We start from the raw sequence: 20,453 nt of genomic DNA, 5'->3' as shown, positions 1-20,453 counted from the left end.
TTCTCCATTAGGTTGGCTCTCCTACGGTCTAGCTTTTAGGCAGCGCCTGTTGCACATACAGAGCAGGGCTTTCTGTGTGCCTAGCTGGTACCCAGCTATGCATCCTTGTCAGGGGGCTTGCAGAAACAGCAAGTGGCATAAACCCCATGGACCCAGTTTCCTGCATAGACTCTCCCAGCTGGGGACAAAGCATTTCTTTCATGTTCTTGGAAATTGTTTACTACTCAGGTTCTTTGGCTTCCAGTAGACTTCCAGAGATTAAAATGTTGCACAGCTGCAGTTCTTCCTCCTCCTTTTCAGGTTGTGTCTATGCGTCTTGGCATGGTTGATCTTTCATGCTACAGCCTTGAGGAAGTACCTGAGCACCTCTTCTACAGTCAAGACATCATCTACCTCAACCTACGACACAATTTTATGAGATCGAGTGGAGCAGGGAGTCTTGACTCTCTTTGCAGGTCTGCAAAGAATTATTTTCCTTCTGCATTTGGGGTTCTTGCAGTGTGCATCCAGGGATGAAGAGGAGGGGGAGTGTATTGCCCATTCTCGTGGGGATGGTAAAAAGGTTGATCTTCAGGAAGCTCTAACAAAGGAGGGTGCTAGGAAGCAGAACTGAACAGCATGGGCAGGCATAAGCTTTCAGCAGTTACAGTGTTCATGAGCTCCCTTCCACAGATTTTGTGCTAAGTTTGGTCTGAGATGAGCCCAGTGGAGTCATAATCCATGTGTATGGACAGTAGTAATATAAAGCTGCTTGCTAAACAGAGCATTTTGGGGTATAAAATAAAAAGTGATGGGAAGCATAATGCTGCTGTTGTGGGTAAGTGTTTGTAGGAAGAAGTGCAGATCTGAAAAAGACTGTTTTGGCAAGTTCTTAATGTGCGTTTGGAATTGGCAGAGGGCCTGTGAGACTCCAGCTTTGCTTTGGGAACTTGTCATGATTTGCTTTTAAGAGAGTAGCAGTTATGTGATGGTATGGAAGCATGATGTAGTCATCTTAGGTAAGTGAAGGAGTCTTACAAAAATATGTTTAAACTAATTCTTGAAACCCATAAAAATCTGGAGGAAGATTAGTCTGTTGATATATACACTCGCCATGCTAAAAAGAATTCAAGGAGTTGGTCTATGAATTTCAAAAGCCATTAGGAAGCCTGTAGTAATATTGTCAAATGGCTTTATGGTTGGAACGCGTTGTTCCTTAAGAAAAATGTATTTGGAGAAACTTTGCAAAAGTGCTTTCTTTTTGGTTGGTTGGGTTGGGTTTTTTTGTTGTGTGTTTTTTTTTATCTCTTGGGGTGTGTTACCAGGTTATTTCATTTTTCTTCCTACAGAGTAATTGGATACCTAGGTATCCATGAGGGAAAAGAAATTGCTTACCTGTGGGAATTCTTTGCAGTTTCATTGAGAGCCAGAGTCTAGTCTGGTTGTGTTTTAATTCCAACCTTGTTTTCTAACTGTTGAATTGTATTAGATTCTGTTAATGGAAAAGCTGCTTAAAATAATTCAAGCTTTTGCTTTCTACTTCTCTCTTCAAATACATTGTATGATGTTGAAAACCGTATCAGAACTTTATTTTCTAAAATGCGGTATCCTTGGTTCACAGGATCAGCAAAGGGGCTTGAAATTTCTTTTGACCTTGCATGTAGTCAACAAGAGATCTGACATGTCAGAAACTCGACTCTTTTCCTGGCAGTGACTATGTCTGATGGAGCTGAAATCCTCCAACAAACAAAAGCCATAAAAGAAGCCCTCACTTCACACAATCTTGAATAAACAGGTAGCATTAGGTAGCCCATGTAAGGCTGCTCATTGCCTTTTGAAAAGATTTTCTTTCTGAGGTTTTTAGGATGTTTATCAGGTCACCACCCCAAATGAAGAAACTTGCTCACTTGCAGTAGGTCTTATCAGTGCCTAGAGACTGACAGTTCTGAAGGGCAGGATTTTTTGCAATGATCAGATCTCTTTCTCCGAGGAAATCTTTGAAGCTCTATGAGTCTAATTAGCTATAACTATAATAACGGAACAAAAATAATTAACTAAAAGGGAAATGTTAAGCAAAAACAATTAAATAACCTCACCTGTCTTAGGTCTCCAAGCTTACTCTTTATGTAACGTACTGCCTTTCAAGTAGCTCCCTCTTCTGGGCAACATTATCAAGTCCCATCGTCGTTGAGAAGTGTGTGTGTGCACACATGTGTAATATGTCTGCCTGTTATCCCCATTCTAGCTAGCTGACACAGAGTGCTATTGGGATGCTTTGGCGACAGAGTAGGGTGTTGTGCTAAATTGGGAATAATTCAGGCCAGCACCAGTTTGGGCTGCTGAAGAGAGGGTGGTCATCCCATTGAGGATTTGTTTTTGTGTTTCCCTACCTCCCTGCTGTGATCTCAACACGCCCCGTGAGAGCACAGACCAAAACTTGGGGAGTCGTAACAATTTTGGGATCCTCATTCCCTATAATACATGGTTCATGTGTACAGCTTGGGTGAGAGTTGGGTTTGCATTCCAGTCCTGCATCCCTACTGCTTTAAAATATTGGGGTGAAGGAGAAGGAGCGGAAAGGGAACTCAAAAGACTTTGGAGTATTGTCCTCCCCGTTGAATATGACATTCTGCTTGAGGAGTCTCAGACCAAGCTCTGCCACGTACCAATTTCCTTCCAGCTTTTGGAAATGTTAATGCCCCTTTTGTGTTTTTGATGTTGTTGCAGAGGGTGAATTAAATAAATTGGTTATGCTGTTGCATTTAATGCAATAACTCTTGGGGCAGCCACCCACCACACTGCCTCTGCTAGTGACAGAGAAGAAAGAGCGGCTGGGTGTTAAGGCCAGCTGCCACGGACAATGCCATTGTAGAACTCCAGAGAAAGCAGTTTGGTTACAATGTTTTCTGATTCCAAAACCTGAGAACTGTGATCCTAAATCTCTTAAAGTTGAACCAGTAATGAGCAAGTTCAAATCTTTAGGTTTATCCTCATTGTTTCCTTCTTTCCCAATATTGTTGCGAAGTTATGTGTGCAAGTTTCTGATGTTCGTGTCACTGTTAGGTCTTGGCAGCATACAATGTGTTCCCTTTAGGAAGGCTGTTCCCAAGCCAGCATCTTTCTCTTGGCTTTCAGTCGCATTACAAGAGAACCCCTTTGTGGCTGAAGCAAACCTAAGCGGCCTGTGCTCTTACTGGCACGACAGGGTGCTTGCTCAAAGCCAACAGCCCACCTCCAAGTTTCAGATACGCTCCCCCTTTTCAAAAAACACCACCACCACCACTCCTCCCCAAGATTATAAGGCAAAATTGAGAAACACAATGCATAGTTCCTACACAGATCTTTCCAAGTATCCTGAATCTGAAAAAGGAGTCACTATAAAGACGAAAAAAATTCAGAACCTTTCAGTCTTACGCTTCAAGACATCTCAAGCTAGAAGCAGTACTCTCCCTAAAGCTAATCAATGTTTTCATTATGTATATTAAAACATTTGCTGCAAAGTAAGAGCTACTCAGCGTTGCCTAACAAAGCGTGTGGTAGGTGGAGCAGAGGAATGAACTACATGTTGCCAGAAGTACCTCTCTGGTACATGGCGTTAGATTCGCAATTGTATGATGTTAATTTCCCCACTGAATTAAATTTCTGATGATTCCAGTTGGGATGAGGAGGGTATTACTTGGGCAAAAATACTTTTGGTTTCCTGTAGAAAGAGGTAGGAGCTCTTTGAGAGAAACCTCTTGCAAGTTACTCCAGCCCATGCTCAATTCCTTCTCTCTCTTTGGACCTAGGGCAGGGGTGGATGGAGCTGGAACAGCAACCATCTGTTAGGCACGGGTGGGACCATAGGGACTGCGAGCGCTGTGCCTGTGGTACAGTCTGCAGAGCAAGTGGCACTTTAGATGTAGGATCTCTTCCAAGGACCTCGTTGTGCAGGTCTTGGGGCTTCCCAGCGTGAAGTCAGCGCTTTCCTGGTTTTCCCTATTACAGCTCTGCCAGGCCTTCTGTTGTGCCTAGCTTGAAAAGGGTTTTCCCCTCTTCTGTTTTACTCTTAGAGTAGTTCCAGTTAGTGTTTTCAGGTCCTGTTTTCCCAAGCTGCGTAACTGTAGACTGTTCCTCTAAATAATTCTTTGAAGGTAAATTCTTTGAACTGAGTATTTTTAGTCTCCTTAATCTCAGTACCTCACTAGGAGGAAGCCTGTCAGGGCTCAGGGTAGAAGGCTGTTACCAGCCTCTGCAGTAAAACGCTGATACTTGACCACTTTCAGCATTACCACTGAGATACAAAATATCAGTGACTTAAAAACACATTGGGGCAGAAGCTCCCAAAACGAGGGAGCTGACTCTAGCTGGTGTCCAAAAACTTAAAAATTCTTTATGACTGGTTTTATATGTTTTTGCTTTGAGACCATGGAGCTTTGTGAATTAACTAGTATTTTTGCCAATAGGTTTTCTCAGCTGAAGAGCCTAAACCTGTCTCATAACAGACTGGGAGAGTTTCCTGTATCCCTGTGCGAGATCTCTACTCTGACAGAGCTTAATATTTCCTGTAATGGACTTCATTACTTGCCAAGCCAGATTGGCAAACTGCTGAAGTGAGTATTTTCTTTTTATCTGTGGTCATAAACATCCTTGGGGCTTCAGCTGGGCACACCTGATGTGAAGGTGCTGCTTAAAAATAGGAGTGCTGGGGCAGCCTGTCCTGCCCAGGAAGACTGAATGATGGATTTCACTCCAGCAGAAGGACGAGAACCAACGTGTCCAATAAAGTTTGTTTTTCCTTGAAAATGAAGATACCACATGTTTATACAGTTGCCATTTTAAGTCACTGGTACATTATCATTCATCATTTCTGATTCCTGCCTATTCTTCTAGCTATGTAAAATATATCAGTGTAAATCAGGTTTTTAATAGAGGAGATTAATGGATTTTGCCTATTTTGGAGTGGCCTAGGAGGACACTTGACAATCAGTTATGATGCTTTGAATGACAGGAGCTACCTACCTGAACTAGGGTAAACATGAAGGCTTCTAAGCATGTGAATATGCTCTCACTTAAAGTTTAGTAAATCTGAAGCTTTTTATGTGTGTTGGTTTTGATTTGGGTTGGTTTTGATTTGGTTTGGTTTTTGTGGTGGGTTTGGTTTTTTTTTAAATTTTTGAGGTTTTTTGGGTGGTGGGTGTTTTTTTTTTTTTTACTTTAGGATGACTTGTATGATTTCTTGTGGGTTTATGTCCAGTTTTTATGTAAATTTGAACGTGGTTTGTTCTTTTTGCATCTGCTGCCATCTTACATTCCCTTGCCTGCTTTCTTGGTATCTCCTTCCTACATTCTCTTCTAAAATTTTTTTTTTTTTAAGTACTATTACGGTGGTGCCTTACTGTTTAAACATAAATATTTTTATGTTTACATAAAAACAGTTAGGAGTGTCTAAAGATCATGCTGTCAGGGACATTTCCGGAAGGTGCAGATCAGTACAGTGCAACATCTGTGGAAATCAGCTGGGCTTCATAGAATTAGGGAAAAATACACATGCCTCTCAAATTCTGAGGCCTAGCCTGTGGACCTTATTTACACAAGTTCAGAACGTGCTGGTTGTAACGCTGCAGTGTTCATAAATGTCTGACACAAAAGGGATTGCAGATTTCTTAACTGTAGGCAAGTTTAAAGTATGAAGGTACCTTATAGGACCAAAGACAGTCTCAGGTGCAATTCCTTAATCACTGCTGTTAAAACATTACAGCTGCTGATGTAGAAAAGATGAGGAAACGTGATGCAGATGAAAAATCAAAGACTATTGTTTCTCAAATAAGTTAATGTGTGCTTTTCTGCAGCTGTGGAGGTGTGTGACTTTCTGAATATTTGCTTATTCGTTGTATTTATTGTTTTCCATATTGATGCAGTTTCTATTAACATTTTAATTTATCATATAATACTTCTCCAGTAACTTGTCACAGAGGTGCAGTGATTTTTGTCAGCACTGATATGTTTTGATAGCTTTCTCCAGAACTGGTTGCTTTTTGTGTTCGAAAGAGGATTTTAATATGGAAAAGCTTGGGCAATCCCGTCTGAAATTACTCAGACTTACGGTTTTCAGAGGTTTACAACTTAGTTACGGGTCGAGTCATCTACATGACCCCTGATTCATAAGAACTTTTTATGGCCCCAGATTGCATTTCTACCACCGCTGAACACTTGAGAAAGTTCTTTGTTGGAACATAATCCTAACAAGGGAATTGTATTTGGGGGGATTTGAGTCTCAAAAGCCAAGCAAACTTTAAAATAATTCATCTTGCAACAGAAAGCTGCCCTATTCTTTTCTGAGTGTCTGAAAGGACAACTAGAATGTCAGAATCTGTTATCAGTGAATTAGTGTGGTAGGAGTTGTGATTAAACTGTGCCACAGATGTGAATAATGCCACAATAGTGATAGGAGATTCCAGCAATTGGATGATGAAGGTGAGGTTGAGTTTTATTGTCCAGCATGCTAAGTGAGGAGTTCTTAATCTGGGGAAAACCAAGTGATTAAGTAAATATATTTAATTTACAACGCAAGTGCTGATTTGGTTTTGGCTTATGTTAAGTTACAATCCTTGGCACAACTGGAAGTTTACCTCTAAAATAATTTAGGAACTGTTTGGTATTGCAGCTCTGAGCGTATTACATGAATAATAAAAGTACTCCATTAATTTTGTGTGTGTAACAATAAAATTAGGTGTTAAGTACCTTTAAAAAATACCCACACCAAGACCAGATAGCTGTATGAGAAACCCCACTGAAAATGCTGATGTGATGTTCACTACTCGTGCCTGAATGATTCATTTCTCTTTTTCGCCGCTGCAGTCTCCAGACCTTCTGGCTTGATGGGAATTTCCTCACGTCCTTACCAGAAGAACTGGGAAGTCTGCAGCAGCTCAGCTGTCTTGGGCTTTCCTTCAATAACTTCTGTGAACTGCCAGCGATCTGTGAGCAGCTCATCATGTTGGACAAGCTGGCCCTGGCAGGGAACTTGCTGGAGACCCTGGACCTTGCAGTGATGAACCATATGAATCAAATCAAAAGTGTGGACCTGAGGTAAGGGCAGGGGGAATTTGCATACGTATATAAAGCAGGTTGCTACTTTCCATTTGCAGCAGAGGAGCTGGGGACCTTCAGTGTATTTTGCAATAAAGTAGGTGTGTGATCTTCTCTCTCAGTGATTCTTTAATTTTTAAGGAGTTCTGTTTCTGGGTGGCTGCAGAATTCACGTAGAGAAGCGAGGTTAACTGAGTAATGCCTGAAGCCACTGAATGTGTCGCAGCCTTCTAGTTTCCTCTTTTGATGTGCTGTTACCATGAGCTTTGGTAGCAATTTGATCTCTCCTACCTTTATTTGTCCCCCCCCACTGCTGTCGTAGAGATGTGATCCTGATTCTCCAAGCTGCCAACTGCAGCGCTATCAGAAAGGGACAAAGAACTTTCTGTCTGTGGCCAGGCAGTCGACTGTCTAGTCTCTGCATTAGCTTCCTGTGTCAGGGCAAAGTAGCTGTCCCTTGGCCCGGCTTCTAATTTCTAGACTGGTCTTCTGAATCTCTTAAATACTGGGGAACGAGTAAAATGGTTTCACATAGCAGTGCAGACAAAGGAAATGTTTTTCTTTGTATTCACTGCCTGAAATCCGCCACTGCTCATCATGTGTTTGACTGTGCTCACCTTTGGCATTAGCCTTCACCAGATCTCTTCCTTTCCTCTTCTTTCTTCTCTCTTCTTACTGGTTTCCAGTGCTCAGTGTCCTATTTTCTGACTTTGCAACTCTCATCTCTGAGTGTTTAGGCTGAACAACCTGAAGAGAGCAGCAGCTGACACTCTGGAGGGGAACAAATCTGTGACTTACATGGATTTACGAGACAATCAGATGACAGATCTGGATCTGAGCTCCTTGGGCAGCCTGGAGCAGCTGCACTGCGAGCGGAATAAGCTGAAAGAGTTGACACTGAGTGGCTTCTCCCTTCGGGCCCTCTATGCCAGCAGCAACTGTACGTGTTCCTTCTTCCTTCAAACCCTGAGAACAGAGGAAAACAGCCCTTTGTCCTCTCCCCCTCAAAAAAAACAAACCCTTATGCTGATGTTAGCGTGTGGTGGGTGTTCTGAGGTCAGCTCCTAGGGATCACATCTGCATGTAGCTGCGCAGGCTATGTAACAGGAGGAGGTTGTGGTGTTGGATTACTGTCCAAGGAATTCATCTACCAGTGAGATCTGTTTGGGAATCCACAAATAAAAGTGCAGTTCTCCCTTGTTCTGGTGCCCCATGTGGCTGACAGGATAGTGAGAAGCTGTAGTGCCATATGGCAGATATATGAAATATGAACTCTTGTCTTTGGAAGGATGAGTAGAGACCTTGAGTAACCATAAAGTAAGACTATGAGTCTCACCTGCTAGCTAGTCTGCGTCTCTCTGCTGTTTTCCCTCTGGAGTTCTGCAATCATAATTATTCCTTTACTTCATCAGGTCTGACAGCTGTCAATATTTATCCGGTTCCTGGTCAACTGACATGTCTAGAACTCTCTCAGTAAGTGACTATACACCACAGAATATAAAGCAAGTATCTAGACACCTTTGCTGTTTTCTGCAGAAATTTTTTGGAGCTTTTAAGCTTTTTAAGCTCATCTTCACAGTAGAACTGGAAAGCCTGGCAGTAAAGAAGGATGAAAGTGTCCTAGAGCCCAGGCCCCTCTGAACCAGTGTGACCTCTCTGGGGACTGGCTGTCCTTCAGCTGTGGGCTGTAATCAGCAAAAAAAAGCCAAGCGGTGACCACTGAACTTGTGGCAGCTTTCTGGGCTGAGTGGTGGGAATCTGGAGCACCATTTAGAGTAGTTACTAGTGATCTCTGCTGTTGGCTTCGTTGCTTACGTCTTCCCTTGGAGAGCAGCACTGTGAGACCGGTAAGATGGGATGCCCAGAGGACACAGTCACCTTTTGCCTCAGTTCTGGGTTGAAGCACAGTAGCAGCGTAGGGTGGCCTGTTCTGCTGATGTCAGTGCTGTAAACAAAAAGCCTGATCATCAGAGCCTTGCCTCAGTACTTTCTACCGATTGGGCACCAGTTCAGTGTGCATTACTCAGCTAGCCATGAGATAAATTCCGTGTGACCAGCTCGGATAGTAGTGTTCATTTCTGCCTGTTTTTTTTGGTTTGGCTGTACTCATGTCATGCAGTATTCAAACAGGATATGTTCCACATGGAGTGCTGGTGCTTAGCTTTTCCCCCTTGCTTTTCTCAGCAATCAACTGCAGTGTGTCCCAGACTGGGCCTGTGAAGCAAAGAAACTGGAAATTTTGGATGTGTCCCACAACCTCCTTGTGGAGCTTCCATCGAGGTCAGCAAACCTTATACAGAGCTGAGCTTGCTTCTGTGGTGAGCTGACTGGGGAGAGAGAAGCAGTGCTGTTCCAGTTGCTTTATTCCTTGTTGTGCAGTTTTATAATCTATACGTTCTCTGTGCAGCGTCGAAAATACTCTGTATTCAAATGTTGGAAAGAACTGACTTCCAAGTCAGCTTCTTGAATAATGGGACCTGGGTAATTTCACCCCGTGCTTCAGGCTTCTGCAGCTAAAGCAGAACACATGCTGTGATTTATTTGTGTTACCACAGTGTCTGAACACAGGTCATACGTGAGGTCCTAATATGCCTTGTATTGCCCCAGAGTGATTTAATCTATTACCTTTCATAGGGCAATAACACAGAGATAGCTGATCTCAAAGGTAGCTTTCACAACACATCATCAGCCAACTCCTTTCTCCCTGTTTCCCTTTCAATTTCTGCAGAATTGTGGTAAAGGGGACCCAAGAACTAATAAAACTTTCCAGATATTTGACTTCTCCAAGGAATCAGGAATACCATGGGGAGAAGCAAAGCACAGATGTTCTTAGCCTAACAAGTGTGTTAGGGGGTGTGACTGTAATGAATGACACATGGTGTCTGGGGTAAGCTCCCTTGAGCTTGAATGGAAAGGTGGACTACAGTGAAGCAATGCGGAGAGCAGGTTGAAGCAGGTAAAGCAGCAGGCATAGGAAGTGCTGGAGTTTACTGTATCCATTGGGGATCTCTTCCAGCATGCGTTGGTCATCAACACTGTAAGTATGTCTTGTGTGCAGTTAGAACTTGGCCAGCATTGACTTTCAGACATAGATCAGGTTAATCCAGCAGACTGAAGCTTAGAGCCTTGCGTAAGGGGAGATAGATCACGGCGAAGTTGTCTTTCACACTTCGTTATCCGAAAACAGAATTGTACGAGTGGTTCATGCCAGTGATGAGTGAAGATACCCAAGCCAGCTCTGGATGAGTCAGGTTGAATGAGGAAATTGGTGCATCTACATTTGAATGGCATTTTTCCCCCCACTATAATTAGCTTTGAGAAACCACAGCATACGGAAAGAAACTGAATTAATTGGCCCGCCTAGAGCAGTGCATTAAGGCAGCTTTAGCACTTCGTGCTTCAGAGATGTTCTGCGCAGGGCTCTCAGAATGTAGTCCCAGATTGCCACCTCACCCAAATGGGCAGGGTGGTTCTTGGTATGTCCAGATGTGTTCAGATATCCTTTCTCAAAATTCCTGCAAGCAGTTCTCTGCAGTTCGTGGGGATAGAGGCCCTTTACTTCCATAAGCACTGCAATTCTGGAGAATGTGACAAGAAGTGTGTGGCGTCATATTAGAATGGATTAAATACTACCTTTTCCCACTCTGGATGTGAGTAGGCATGAACCAAGCTGATACAGAAAACTCTGTCTTTCTAGGATCCTCAGCAGCTTGAGCCTTCGGAAGTTGATGGTGGGACACAATCGTCTGCAGAGCCTTCCACCTTTTCTAGAACACATTCCGCTGGAGGTGCTGGATCTTCAGCACAACCTGTTGACTAAACTCCCGGAGGCGCTCTTTGTCAAGGCTCTGAAGTGAGTGGCGGTAGTGAGCGTCTTTTGTCTGCTTTGGAGCTGTAAAGGCCGATAACGGCATCTGGCACCTGCGTGACTGTCCTTGCAAGGTGCAATTTCCACGGGAGATAATGAGGTGTGCACTTTATGAGGGCATAATTTAGGTGCCATGAGGGAAGTCATCAAGCTGATTTGAGGGAATCGGTCCATGTTACTGTTTAATTACTGGAAAACAGAGGCTTGTCTAACCCAACAGCCAACTGAAGAATTGGCTTCAGTTGCAACTGTTTCTCAGATCATGTTACTGCCAGAAGAGCTTTGTCCTTAGAAGTAGTGTTTAAATTCAGGTGCAAAGGGAAGAAGTCATACACATTTTCAGATCCTACAGCTGAAATTACATCAGGTCGTTGGAGAACAGCAAGAGACCCTGACAAATGAACAACCTTCATAACGTGTCTGAATAGACATGAGTCAACCCTTCTTTTTAAAGCTCTGAGTAAGAGTTTATGTAGTGTTCTTCCACCAGTATTGCCCAGCCCTCCACAGGCTCTTCAGTACTCATTGTTTACTGTAAAATGCTGTGTGCATCTGCAGTGCTATATAGCTAGTAAGTCATTAGTAGACTCATAAATCTTAATGTCAGCAGGGATGTTACACTGCGTTGTCCGCCCTCCTGTCTAATACTGTTGCTCAGACCACTCTGGCATTTGTATAGCTCCTTTTCCTGCTGTTAATGGAGTGGTTTAAGATGATGTGAAGTCTGATTTTTGCACTTGCTGTGGTTAGCCTCAGGTACCTGAATGCATCTGCAAACAGCCTGGAGTCCTTGCCCTCTGCGTGTCCAGGGGAGGAGAGTCTGAGCATGCTGCAGCTGCTTTACTTGACCAATAATAACCTCACAGATCAGTGCATCCCTGTCTTGGTGGGACACCCGAGCCTACGGATCCTGCATCTGGCAAACAACAACCTACAGACTTTCCCTGCAAGGTAAACAAGCGTGGCCAGGGGGGTGATAGTGCTCACCAGGAGGATGTTGCCTGCCTTACTGCAACTGTACGGAAACCGGTGTCAGAGCAAGATGCTGTCCCCGTGGCTTGGTGACAAAAGCCTGCCGTTCCTACACACAGAGGAACAGTGTGTTAAGGGGGATTGGCACAGGGTACTGCTACCTGTGGTGGTTCCTGTCCTGTTGTGATGAGGATGTGTGGGGCTGGGGGCAGTTCCGCACGGCTATAGTGCTACGGGCACGCAGCTTGCTGTGCTGCGGTGTCACTTTTCAGTCTCGCCAGAAGACCCTCGTTTGGCCTTGTCTGAACTGCCCAACACAGGCCCTATCATTCCATCCATTAATTCTTGCACCAGACTCTACGATCTGGAGTTGAAACAGAGATAAATCTATGCTCTGCCTTGAAACTTAAGAGGCTGGAGACTCCCCTGTGTTCCTGCTCAGGTATTCTGGTTGCTCCTGGTTATGTAAGCCTGCATCTTACCTTTCAGTGAGAATTATTGACCTGTTTCTTTTTACTAATGTATCATGTTGTCTTCCTAGTATGAAAACTATGTAGTATCAGATATTTTTTGTGGTGCAATTGATTGGCTGGAGGGAAGGGATGCCATCCAGAGAGACCTTGACAGTTGACAGAGACCTTGACAGGACTGGGTCATGAGAACCTCCGTGAGGTTCAGTAAGGCCAAATACAAGCTCCTGTGCCTAGGTCAAGGCAATCCCCCAACATCATTACAGCCTGGTTGGAAAATAGTTTGATTCTCCCTGAGGAGAAGGAATTGGGGATACTGCTGTGTGAAAAATTGGATATGAGCTGGCAGTGTGCGCTTGCAGCCCAGAAAGTGACATCAGAACACAGTCATAGGATGGTTTGGGTTGAAGGGACCTTTAATGACATCTAGTCCAACTCTCCTGCAGTGAGCAGGGACATCCTCAACTCCATCCTCTTGCTCAGAGCCCCATCCCACATCACCCACTGCGACAAGTGACTAACGCCTTGGGTGACCAAGCTGGAAATTTCAGAGCATTGAGACCAAGCTTGGTCAGCAAGACCTGTTTTCTACTACACTTTGTTGACTTGCATACATCATTTCTACTGCGTGTTTTAATGTGAAATGTTTGTTACTCTGTGTGCCAAACCTTCCCGCTGCTTCTCAACGAAGAACAAAACTATTTCTGATGCTTTTGGATGACTGCACTGCAGTATTTCCACTGTTACTGGCAGCTGCACAGTGCATCTCGTAACGAAGGCAGCACTGATTCCATGAAGCATGCTCCGTTGCATCTAGTCACCTGGACTTCCTTGGTAGTCAACAGGACACACCTCAGGAAGTAAAATGGCCTCAGGTGTTGCAAGCTCATAGATTGCACCTCTTACACTTCACACACAGGACCTCTGGATCACAAACAGGATTGCTTGGGAGGTTGCAGTCCAATCCAACAGTTGCTAGACAATGTAGTTGATATGCAGCTGATCCAGAGAGCCCGTTCTTACCACTCGATGTTAAACAGAAAACACATTTGGAAAACTGCCTTTTCTTTCTGCCCCTTCTTCAAACCAGTAAAGAAAAGGAAATAAAGAGCTAGCCAGTGTAGTTTAATGCAAATACAGATAAATTTCAGCAGAAAGCAGAATCCATCCCCAGGCCTAAATGTTCTCCTGTGGTATCCAGATCAGACATGATGACACAGGTCTGTGACACAGACACAATTTCTGCCATGTTACCAATTATTTGTAATGCCTTTTTTGAAGAAAAAAAAGCTTATGAAAGCCAAATACACAGGAACCTTATAAAACAACACTCAGAATCCACAGGACTTTAAGGTAGGCAATGCCAGATTACTGAGCTCAGATGATTACTGCTTTTCAACCTGCCAGCAATGCAGTGCAGACACTTCTATCCCGTTACACTGACTGGAAAGTGAGTTTAATCTCCGTGGCGAGTACGGCATTGAGTCATGCAAACCAGTGATGCGAGTGTTTATGATTTCTAAATACATACTTTTTGTAAAGTCAGTGCATCCCATTAGCATTAGTAAAATATAAATCTGATTTCTGAACTTTTAATAAATCTTTAAAGGTCCCTTCCAACCCATTCTGTGAGTCTAGGATTTCCCAGGCGTAGCGTGAGAAAGCTTCAGCTGTCCATGCGTAATGATAAATATACTTTCGATGTGTAGGACATTATTTAGCTGATTTAAATCATGTGCTCTTACAGTAAGTTCATTTTACCAAATAGTTCATATTACTCTATGTTGAAATCCACCATATCTTTTATCTGTGAATTTTCTGAGGGATAATTTGGTGGGTGTGTATGTTTTTCTTATTAATCACTTATCTGTGGACTATCAGTGAATCGAAAGTGCCTCCCCACAGAACCCTATTAGAAGGACTTACACTGAATTCTTAATTCATTATTTTCAGTATCTTCTGCAATCCAGTTTTGGGGTATCAAGTGTATTTCCTTTGGAATATAGTAGAGCAGTAGTGCTGTACTGGTAGACTTCTGTGTCAGCTTAATTTGCAGTCTCACAAAACCCAGCAAATTGGCACAAAAATTATGTCAGCACAGCTAATTCGATATTGGTTGCATCTGTGCAAGCTTTGCTGTGATTCTTCCTGGTACTGGTTAGGCTAAACAACCACTTTCATATAAATCTGTTTATTCCTACAAAGTACACGTAGCTTAGCTCGGTGTTTTTTTTGCCAGTTTTGAAATTAAGACACTACAGTCTTCTGCTTTAGTGCTTTAGAAGTCAGGAGTGAAGGGATCTGTCTGTTGAATAAATCCAAGCCAAGCTTAGGAACCCTGAGCTCTTACTAGAGCATCTCTTAGGACTTTTGGTCGCCTAACAATAAATTAGAATCTACAGATTCAGAAAGTGACAGGTTCTTTCCTATAAGCTATAGTGTTCTTCTGTTTCCCTTTCAGCAAACTCAGTAAGCTGGAGCACTTGGAAGAGCTGAATTTGAGTGGCAACAAACTGAAAACAATTCCCACAACAGTGGGAAACTGCAAGCTACTTCATACACTTATCGCACACTCCAATGAAATCAGCATCTTTCCAGAGATCCTGCATTTGCCCCGTATTCAGGTATTCTTATGGAGAAGGTAAAGGGCTACTGGGGAAAGTTTGGGCTGGAGAATGAAGAGTAATGGCTCAGAGGGGAACCGGAGATCACAGCATTTTGCTTGATCAACCTGAGAAGAGGGCACAGAATATGCTGCTTATAATTCATTCTTCTACTCATAGGTCAGACCCATTTTCATGACCTGTTTGTGGGGTACAATCAGTAGTGGGGTCATACAGTGTATGGAAGGAACACTGGAGGAACTGATCACATGAGAGAACGGAGAATATTTTGTCATTGTGCTTTTTTTGATACTGCAGTTTGTGGACTTGAGCTGCAATGAGTTAACCGAAATCCTCATCCCTGAGGCACTGCCGGGTGCTTTGCAAGAGTTGGATCTGAGTGGAAACACAAACCTGGTGCTAGAACACAAGACACTGGACATCTTCAGGTGAGCCTTGGAGATGCCATCCCAGCAGTGACCTGCACAGGGAAGGGTAACCCTTCCCAAGAGGGGAGGTGGGATAAGTGTGTATCACAGCACTGCATAATGGTATAATGTTCCCTGAGGCAGCTGAAGCTTTCCATCTTGTAGGAGAGGAAAATTCCGGGTCTAGTCCATCAGAGAAAGCAGTTTCTCAGGTGGTAGGAATTCTCCCAGCTGTCTCTGGCACAAGCAGCCAGACATCTCCGGAAGGCCAAGACCTTAAATTCCTCTCCTCGGTGCAATTCTTTCCATGGGCTGCTGTCTAAAACTCTGAGAAGGTCTTGCAGGGTCTAGGAGAGAATGACCTCTGTTTATCTCTCTTTCTAGTCACATTACCACACTGAAGATCGATGCTAAGCCCTCCCTCACGGCAGACTCGGCACTCACTTCTACCTTCTGGAGTCACGGAGCAGCTGAGATGGCAGGCCAAAGAAATAAGTGAGTATTGTGTTCTGCTGGGCGCTGACGCTTTGCCTTCTCAGGGTGCTAGGGGGAGTGCACTGCTAAGCACCCAAGCAGACCTGCTTCGCTCAAGAGCTCACCCATCCCTCTGTCTCTTTAGATTTCCTGTGTCTTGGTACCTTGAGCCCTCTGCATTGTCCTTTCCTGCGGTTTTCACACTTATCCTGGGATGCTTGGACTTTGCTTCCCAAACTAGCAGAGATGCTTTTCCTTTCTCTTGCTGGCTGTGCCCATTGCCCTGTCCTGAGTGTGGTCAAGGAGGGCTCAGGAGATAGAAGCTGCAGCTGTACATCTTGTGGGGCAGTGAATGCAGGGACAGTGGCTTTGCTGCCCGGTGAGAACAGCACTAACACGAGGGGCCCGAGGCTGTGGTTTTGGAGACCGTATAATCTTTTGAGACGTATTAACTTTGCCTGTATGCTTTTCTAACAGGCTGTGTGTGTCATCCCTGGCACTGGGGAGCTTTGCAGAGGGGTTGGAGGCTGTGTATGGCATGTTTGATGGTGACAAGAACGAGGAGCTGCCACGCTTGCTGCAGTGCACCATGGCCGATGTGCTCCTGGAGGAGGTACAGCAGTCAGACACCATGTTCATGTCCAACACCTTCTTGGTCTCCCACAGGTAGGACAGTGAGCGAGCTGGTCCTGGTGCGACCTGCATAGGTATATCACTGAATGTGCTAGGTGGGGTGAGGCAGCACTCCAGAATGCCTGTCACTGGAGTCTGGAGCCTTCCTACACCTTCTCCTCCAACAGGAAGCTGGGCATGGCTGGGCAGAAGCTGGGTTCCTCTGCTGTCCTTTGCTATATTCGTCATGATGTGGCTGATCCAGCCAGCAACTTTTCTCTGACGGTGGCCAACGTGGGGACGTGCCAAGCCATTCTGTGCCGAAGTGGAAAACCACTGCCTCTCTCCAAAGTCTTCAGCCTTGAACAGTGTTCAGAAGAAGCCAAGAGAGTCAAGGAGCAAAAAGCCATTATAACAGAGGTTGGTTGGGACTCTGTTCAACTTCCGCCCTCTCCTAAAAGCTTGGTAGAAATACCTGAGCTCTGCTGCCTGCACGGTGCTACAGGGGAGAGGGTGGCATGAAGGTGTTCAAGTGATTTGTCTGTTGTTTCCTGCTCTGCTTCTCTTGCTGATGCCAGGTTGCTAAAACACCCATCATGGCCTGGGAACTACAGGTACAGGATGCCAAGGATGGCCTGGGGAGGGAGGGAGGAGAGAAAATAGGTCTAAAGCTTAAGGAGGGGAGGTCCATCATACTGTGTGTGGCTTGGTTGAGTGTGGAGAGGAGCTACTGAAGAACAGAGCAGGGGCTGGGCAGTCATCTTGTCTCAAAACCCACAAAATGGGTGTTTCTTGAAAACTGTGACTTCAGGTACCTGTCTCTGGATTTCTTCCATGTTTTACTCAGTGAAGGTACAGGATTAGTGACCCTTGAGACCTGCAGAACGTGGCTATAAAGTATATTGCACTTCAAAACTTTAACACCAAAAAAAGACAGAAATGTTCATTGGTTTCATGCAAAAGTATTTAAGTAATTTCTGGAGACCTTGCTAAAGGTTAGCTTTCTGAAAACTTGAACAACAGGGAAGTTGCAAAGAACTGGAAGATAGGCTGTCAGTGAAGATCTGAGAAATCAATGCCAGTCATATTAGTTGTATGCTCAGTGGGTCTTTTAGGAAGTAGGGGGTTGTTTGATGAAAGTGTTTCTGACAGGGATACTCTGTTACAGCTCTGCAAGGGGCTGTATCCCATAGCACTCTCCCTGAAAATAACTGTGGAATCAGTGTAGCCCGTTAAATGGTTTAAAACCCAGCTGACTAATGGATTCTGAAAAATAAGTGAAGTCATTGTCTAAGGAGACCTCCCTGCATGTGCCCTCTGCTGGGTTTTAACGCACAGCAGCAGCGTTTAACACCCAGACACTACAGAAATTACACTGGAACTAAATGGGAAGCACTGGGGCAGGTGTGTGCTGTGTACACACTGACCTGGAAAAGGGACTGCGGGCTGTGGGCAGTGCTGTGTCCAGGAGCCTAGTGCCAGGCTGGCCGGGGACTGCATGGCAGGACCAGGAAGGAGGTAACACCCCCGGGTTGCAGCAGTAGTGTGAGATACCCGCTTGTTCTTTTCTTCCTTGGGATGTGGTGTCCACACTTCGGAATGAGGTTATATGTTAGTAGAGAGGGAAACGGTTCAGAGATACAGAGAAGTTATTTAATGTCTGGATAATCTGCCTTGCAATGAGAAAGTAAAAAGTCACTGTCTCGCTCTCGTTAAGACACATCAGGGCAGTTTCTGCTGCAGGGAGTGCAGCTGTGCCTTTCACAGTACTCTGCTACAGTTCTTCAGAACGGACAAAAAGTCCCGTGGGATAAAGGGGTGTTACTCCTAGCATGGATGTACCTGATGGTCAGGGACAGTGAACGGCTGTGCTGTGGTGCCTGCACCTGGATCCCTTTCTCCTGCACTGCAGCTGTGCACTGGCATTTCCCAAGGCTCCAAGGCAGCGTGTGGGCAGGGGACAGGCTGCTCTCTAGTCCATCCGACAGCCGATCTAACGCCACTGCTCCTTTCTCTTGTCTGCAGGACAATAAGGTCAACGGCGTGACCTGCTGTACTCGGATGCTAGGCTGCACGTACTTGCACCCTTGGATCCTGCCCAAACCGCACGTCAGTTCCATTCCACTGACTGTACAAGATGAGCTGCTACTTTTAGGGAACAAAGCTCTCTGGGAACACCTTTCCTACACCGAGGCGGTCTCAGCCGTGCGCCACCTCCACGACCCGCTCGCTGCTGCGAAGAAACTCTGCACTTTAGCCCAAAGCTATGGCTGCCAAGACAATGTAGGTGCAATGGTGGTGTGCCTGAACATCAGTGAGGACAGCTGCACATGCGAGATGCATGGCCTCACTCTGCCAGGTCCTGGGGGCTTCAGTTCCGCCGCCACCAAGCCGGCAACACCTTCATCCAGCAGTGGAATTGCTTCAGAGTTCAGCAGTGAACTGTCTGCTTCTGAGGTTAGCAGTGAGGTGGGCTCTACTGCTTCGGATGAACACAACGCTGCTGGTCTCGACGGCAGTTTGCTACCCCGACAAGAGCGACGCTGCAGCCTCCATCCTGTGCCCCCCTCGAGCATCTTTCAGCGCCAACCTTCCAGTGCCACCTTCTCTAGCAACCAGTCTGACAACGGTCTGGATAGCGATGACGAGCAGCCTGTGGAAGGGGTGATGACAAATGGCAGTAAAGTGGAGGTAGAGGTGGACATCCACTGCTGTAAGGGAAAGGGCCTGGAGTTTGAACCTCCTGTTGCAGAGTACAGCTCCTCTGCTCCAGGGCCTGAGGACGACTCTGGGCTTGTCCTTGTCATTCGGAGACAGAACAGTGTAAACAGTAACACTGCGCAGAGAGGGGTCAAGGAAAAGTGCGAACTCCAAAAATCTCTTTCCACATGCTGTCTCTATGGAAAGAAGCTTTCCAACGGCTCCATAGTGCCCTTGGAGGAGAGCCTCAACCTCATCGAAGTAGCCACAGAGGCACCCAAGAAGAAGACAGGCTATTTTGCTGCTCCATCCCAGATGGAGCCAGAGGATCAGTTTGTGGTGCCACCTGATCTGGAGGAGGAAGTGAAGGAACAAATGAAACAGCACCAGGAGAATGGAGCAGATCAGGAGCAGAAAGAGGAACATGCAGCGACTCTGCCAGAGGAGTTTGACACAGCTTTGTAACCCTACAAGTACTGCTCCCACATTGTCTGTCCCGGGAAGCTCTGTCCCATAAGGGCTGTCTTGCCCTCCAAGGGGAGCTGGGATCTGCAAGGAGTACAGGCATCTGCTGCTTCCGTAATGGAGTCGAGGAAGAATTGGGAGTGCTAAGGTCTGGGCTGTCCACTTTTCACTGTAGAGTATCAGTTGTTGTGAGCGTTCAGACCAGCAGCTGAGCTCTGTGTCAGGGACTGTCTGGGAATTGTGCAAGCACGAGGAAGAAGGCAGGTGTTCCAACATCTGCCTGTAACTCCTTGAACCCTGAGGTTGTGCCAGCTCCGCAGGAAAGGGGCTGGCCTATGTGGAGCGGGGGGTGAGGAGGCTGCTGATGGGGGCAATGTTCAGTGTTTGGAGTCCTGTGAGTATTTCTGATGCAGCCCCCCCACCCACCCAGCACCTGACTTTGTTATTCCTTGAAAGAATACAGCCAGTTGCAATGAAGCTGACCCGAGAATGGTTTCCTACATTAATTGCAAGCACTTTTATTGATTGCACTTAAGCTGTTCTGCTCCCCTTCAGCCCAGCACTTTATTATTTAGGGTTAGGGGAGAGAGCACTCCACGGCAGGTGTGGTGGGGGCTTTTCCCTGTGGATATTGTTAGGGCAGTGGAGGACTCAAGGTACTGATGTTCTGATGAGCGCCGGTGCGGGGTAGAGTGAGGGTGATGATGGGATCAGCCTACGCAGGATGAGAAAATACAGAGCTGAGTGAGAAGCAGGCACCTAGTGATGCATTTTACATGGAGCACAGCAAAGATCAGCTCTGGACAGGTTG

The 20,453-nt window shown here is 45.4% G+C and overlaps 1 protein-coding gene across 1 annotated transcript; it reads left to right on the top strand.

The window, feature by feature from the left end:
• Positions 1 to 300: 300 nt before the first annotated feature.
• PHLPP2 (PH domain and leucine rich repeat protein phosphatase 2) lies at positions 301 to 19,642 on the top strand (the record flags this gene model as incomplete). The annotated part of the gene is made up of 14 exons (XM_010156755.1): positions 301 to 455; positions 4,425 to 4,571; positions 6,820 to 7,050; positions 7,788 to 7,990; positions 8,463 to 8,523; positions 9,235 to 9,330; positions 10,748 to 10,903; positions 11,669 to 11,869; positions 14,822 to 14,984; positions 15,282 to 15,412; positions 15,776 to 15,886; positions 16,343 to 16,531; positions 16,666 to 16,897; positions 18,503 to 19,642. Coding segments are annotated over 14 exons (3,216 nt in total), but the record flags the coding sequence as incomplete, so codon positions are not given.
• Positions 19,643 to 20,453: the final 811 nt, after the last annotated feature.

The sequence above is a fragment of the Eurypyga helias genome, unplaced genomic scaffold, assembly GCF_000690775.1.
Source record: "Eurypyga helias isolate BGI_N326 unplaced genomic scaffold, ASM69077v1 scaffold29598, whole genome shotgun sequence".
Classification (NCBI taxonomy): Eukaryota; Metazoa; Chordata; class Aves; order Eurypygiformes; family Eurypygidae; genus Eurypyga; species Eurypyga helias.
Note: the sequence above shows the minus strand (reverse complement) of the source record. Positions and strands in the feature narration are given on the sequence as shown.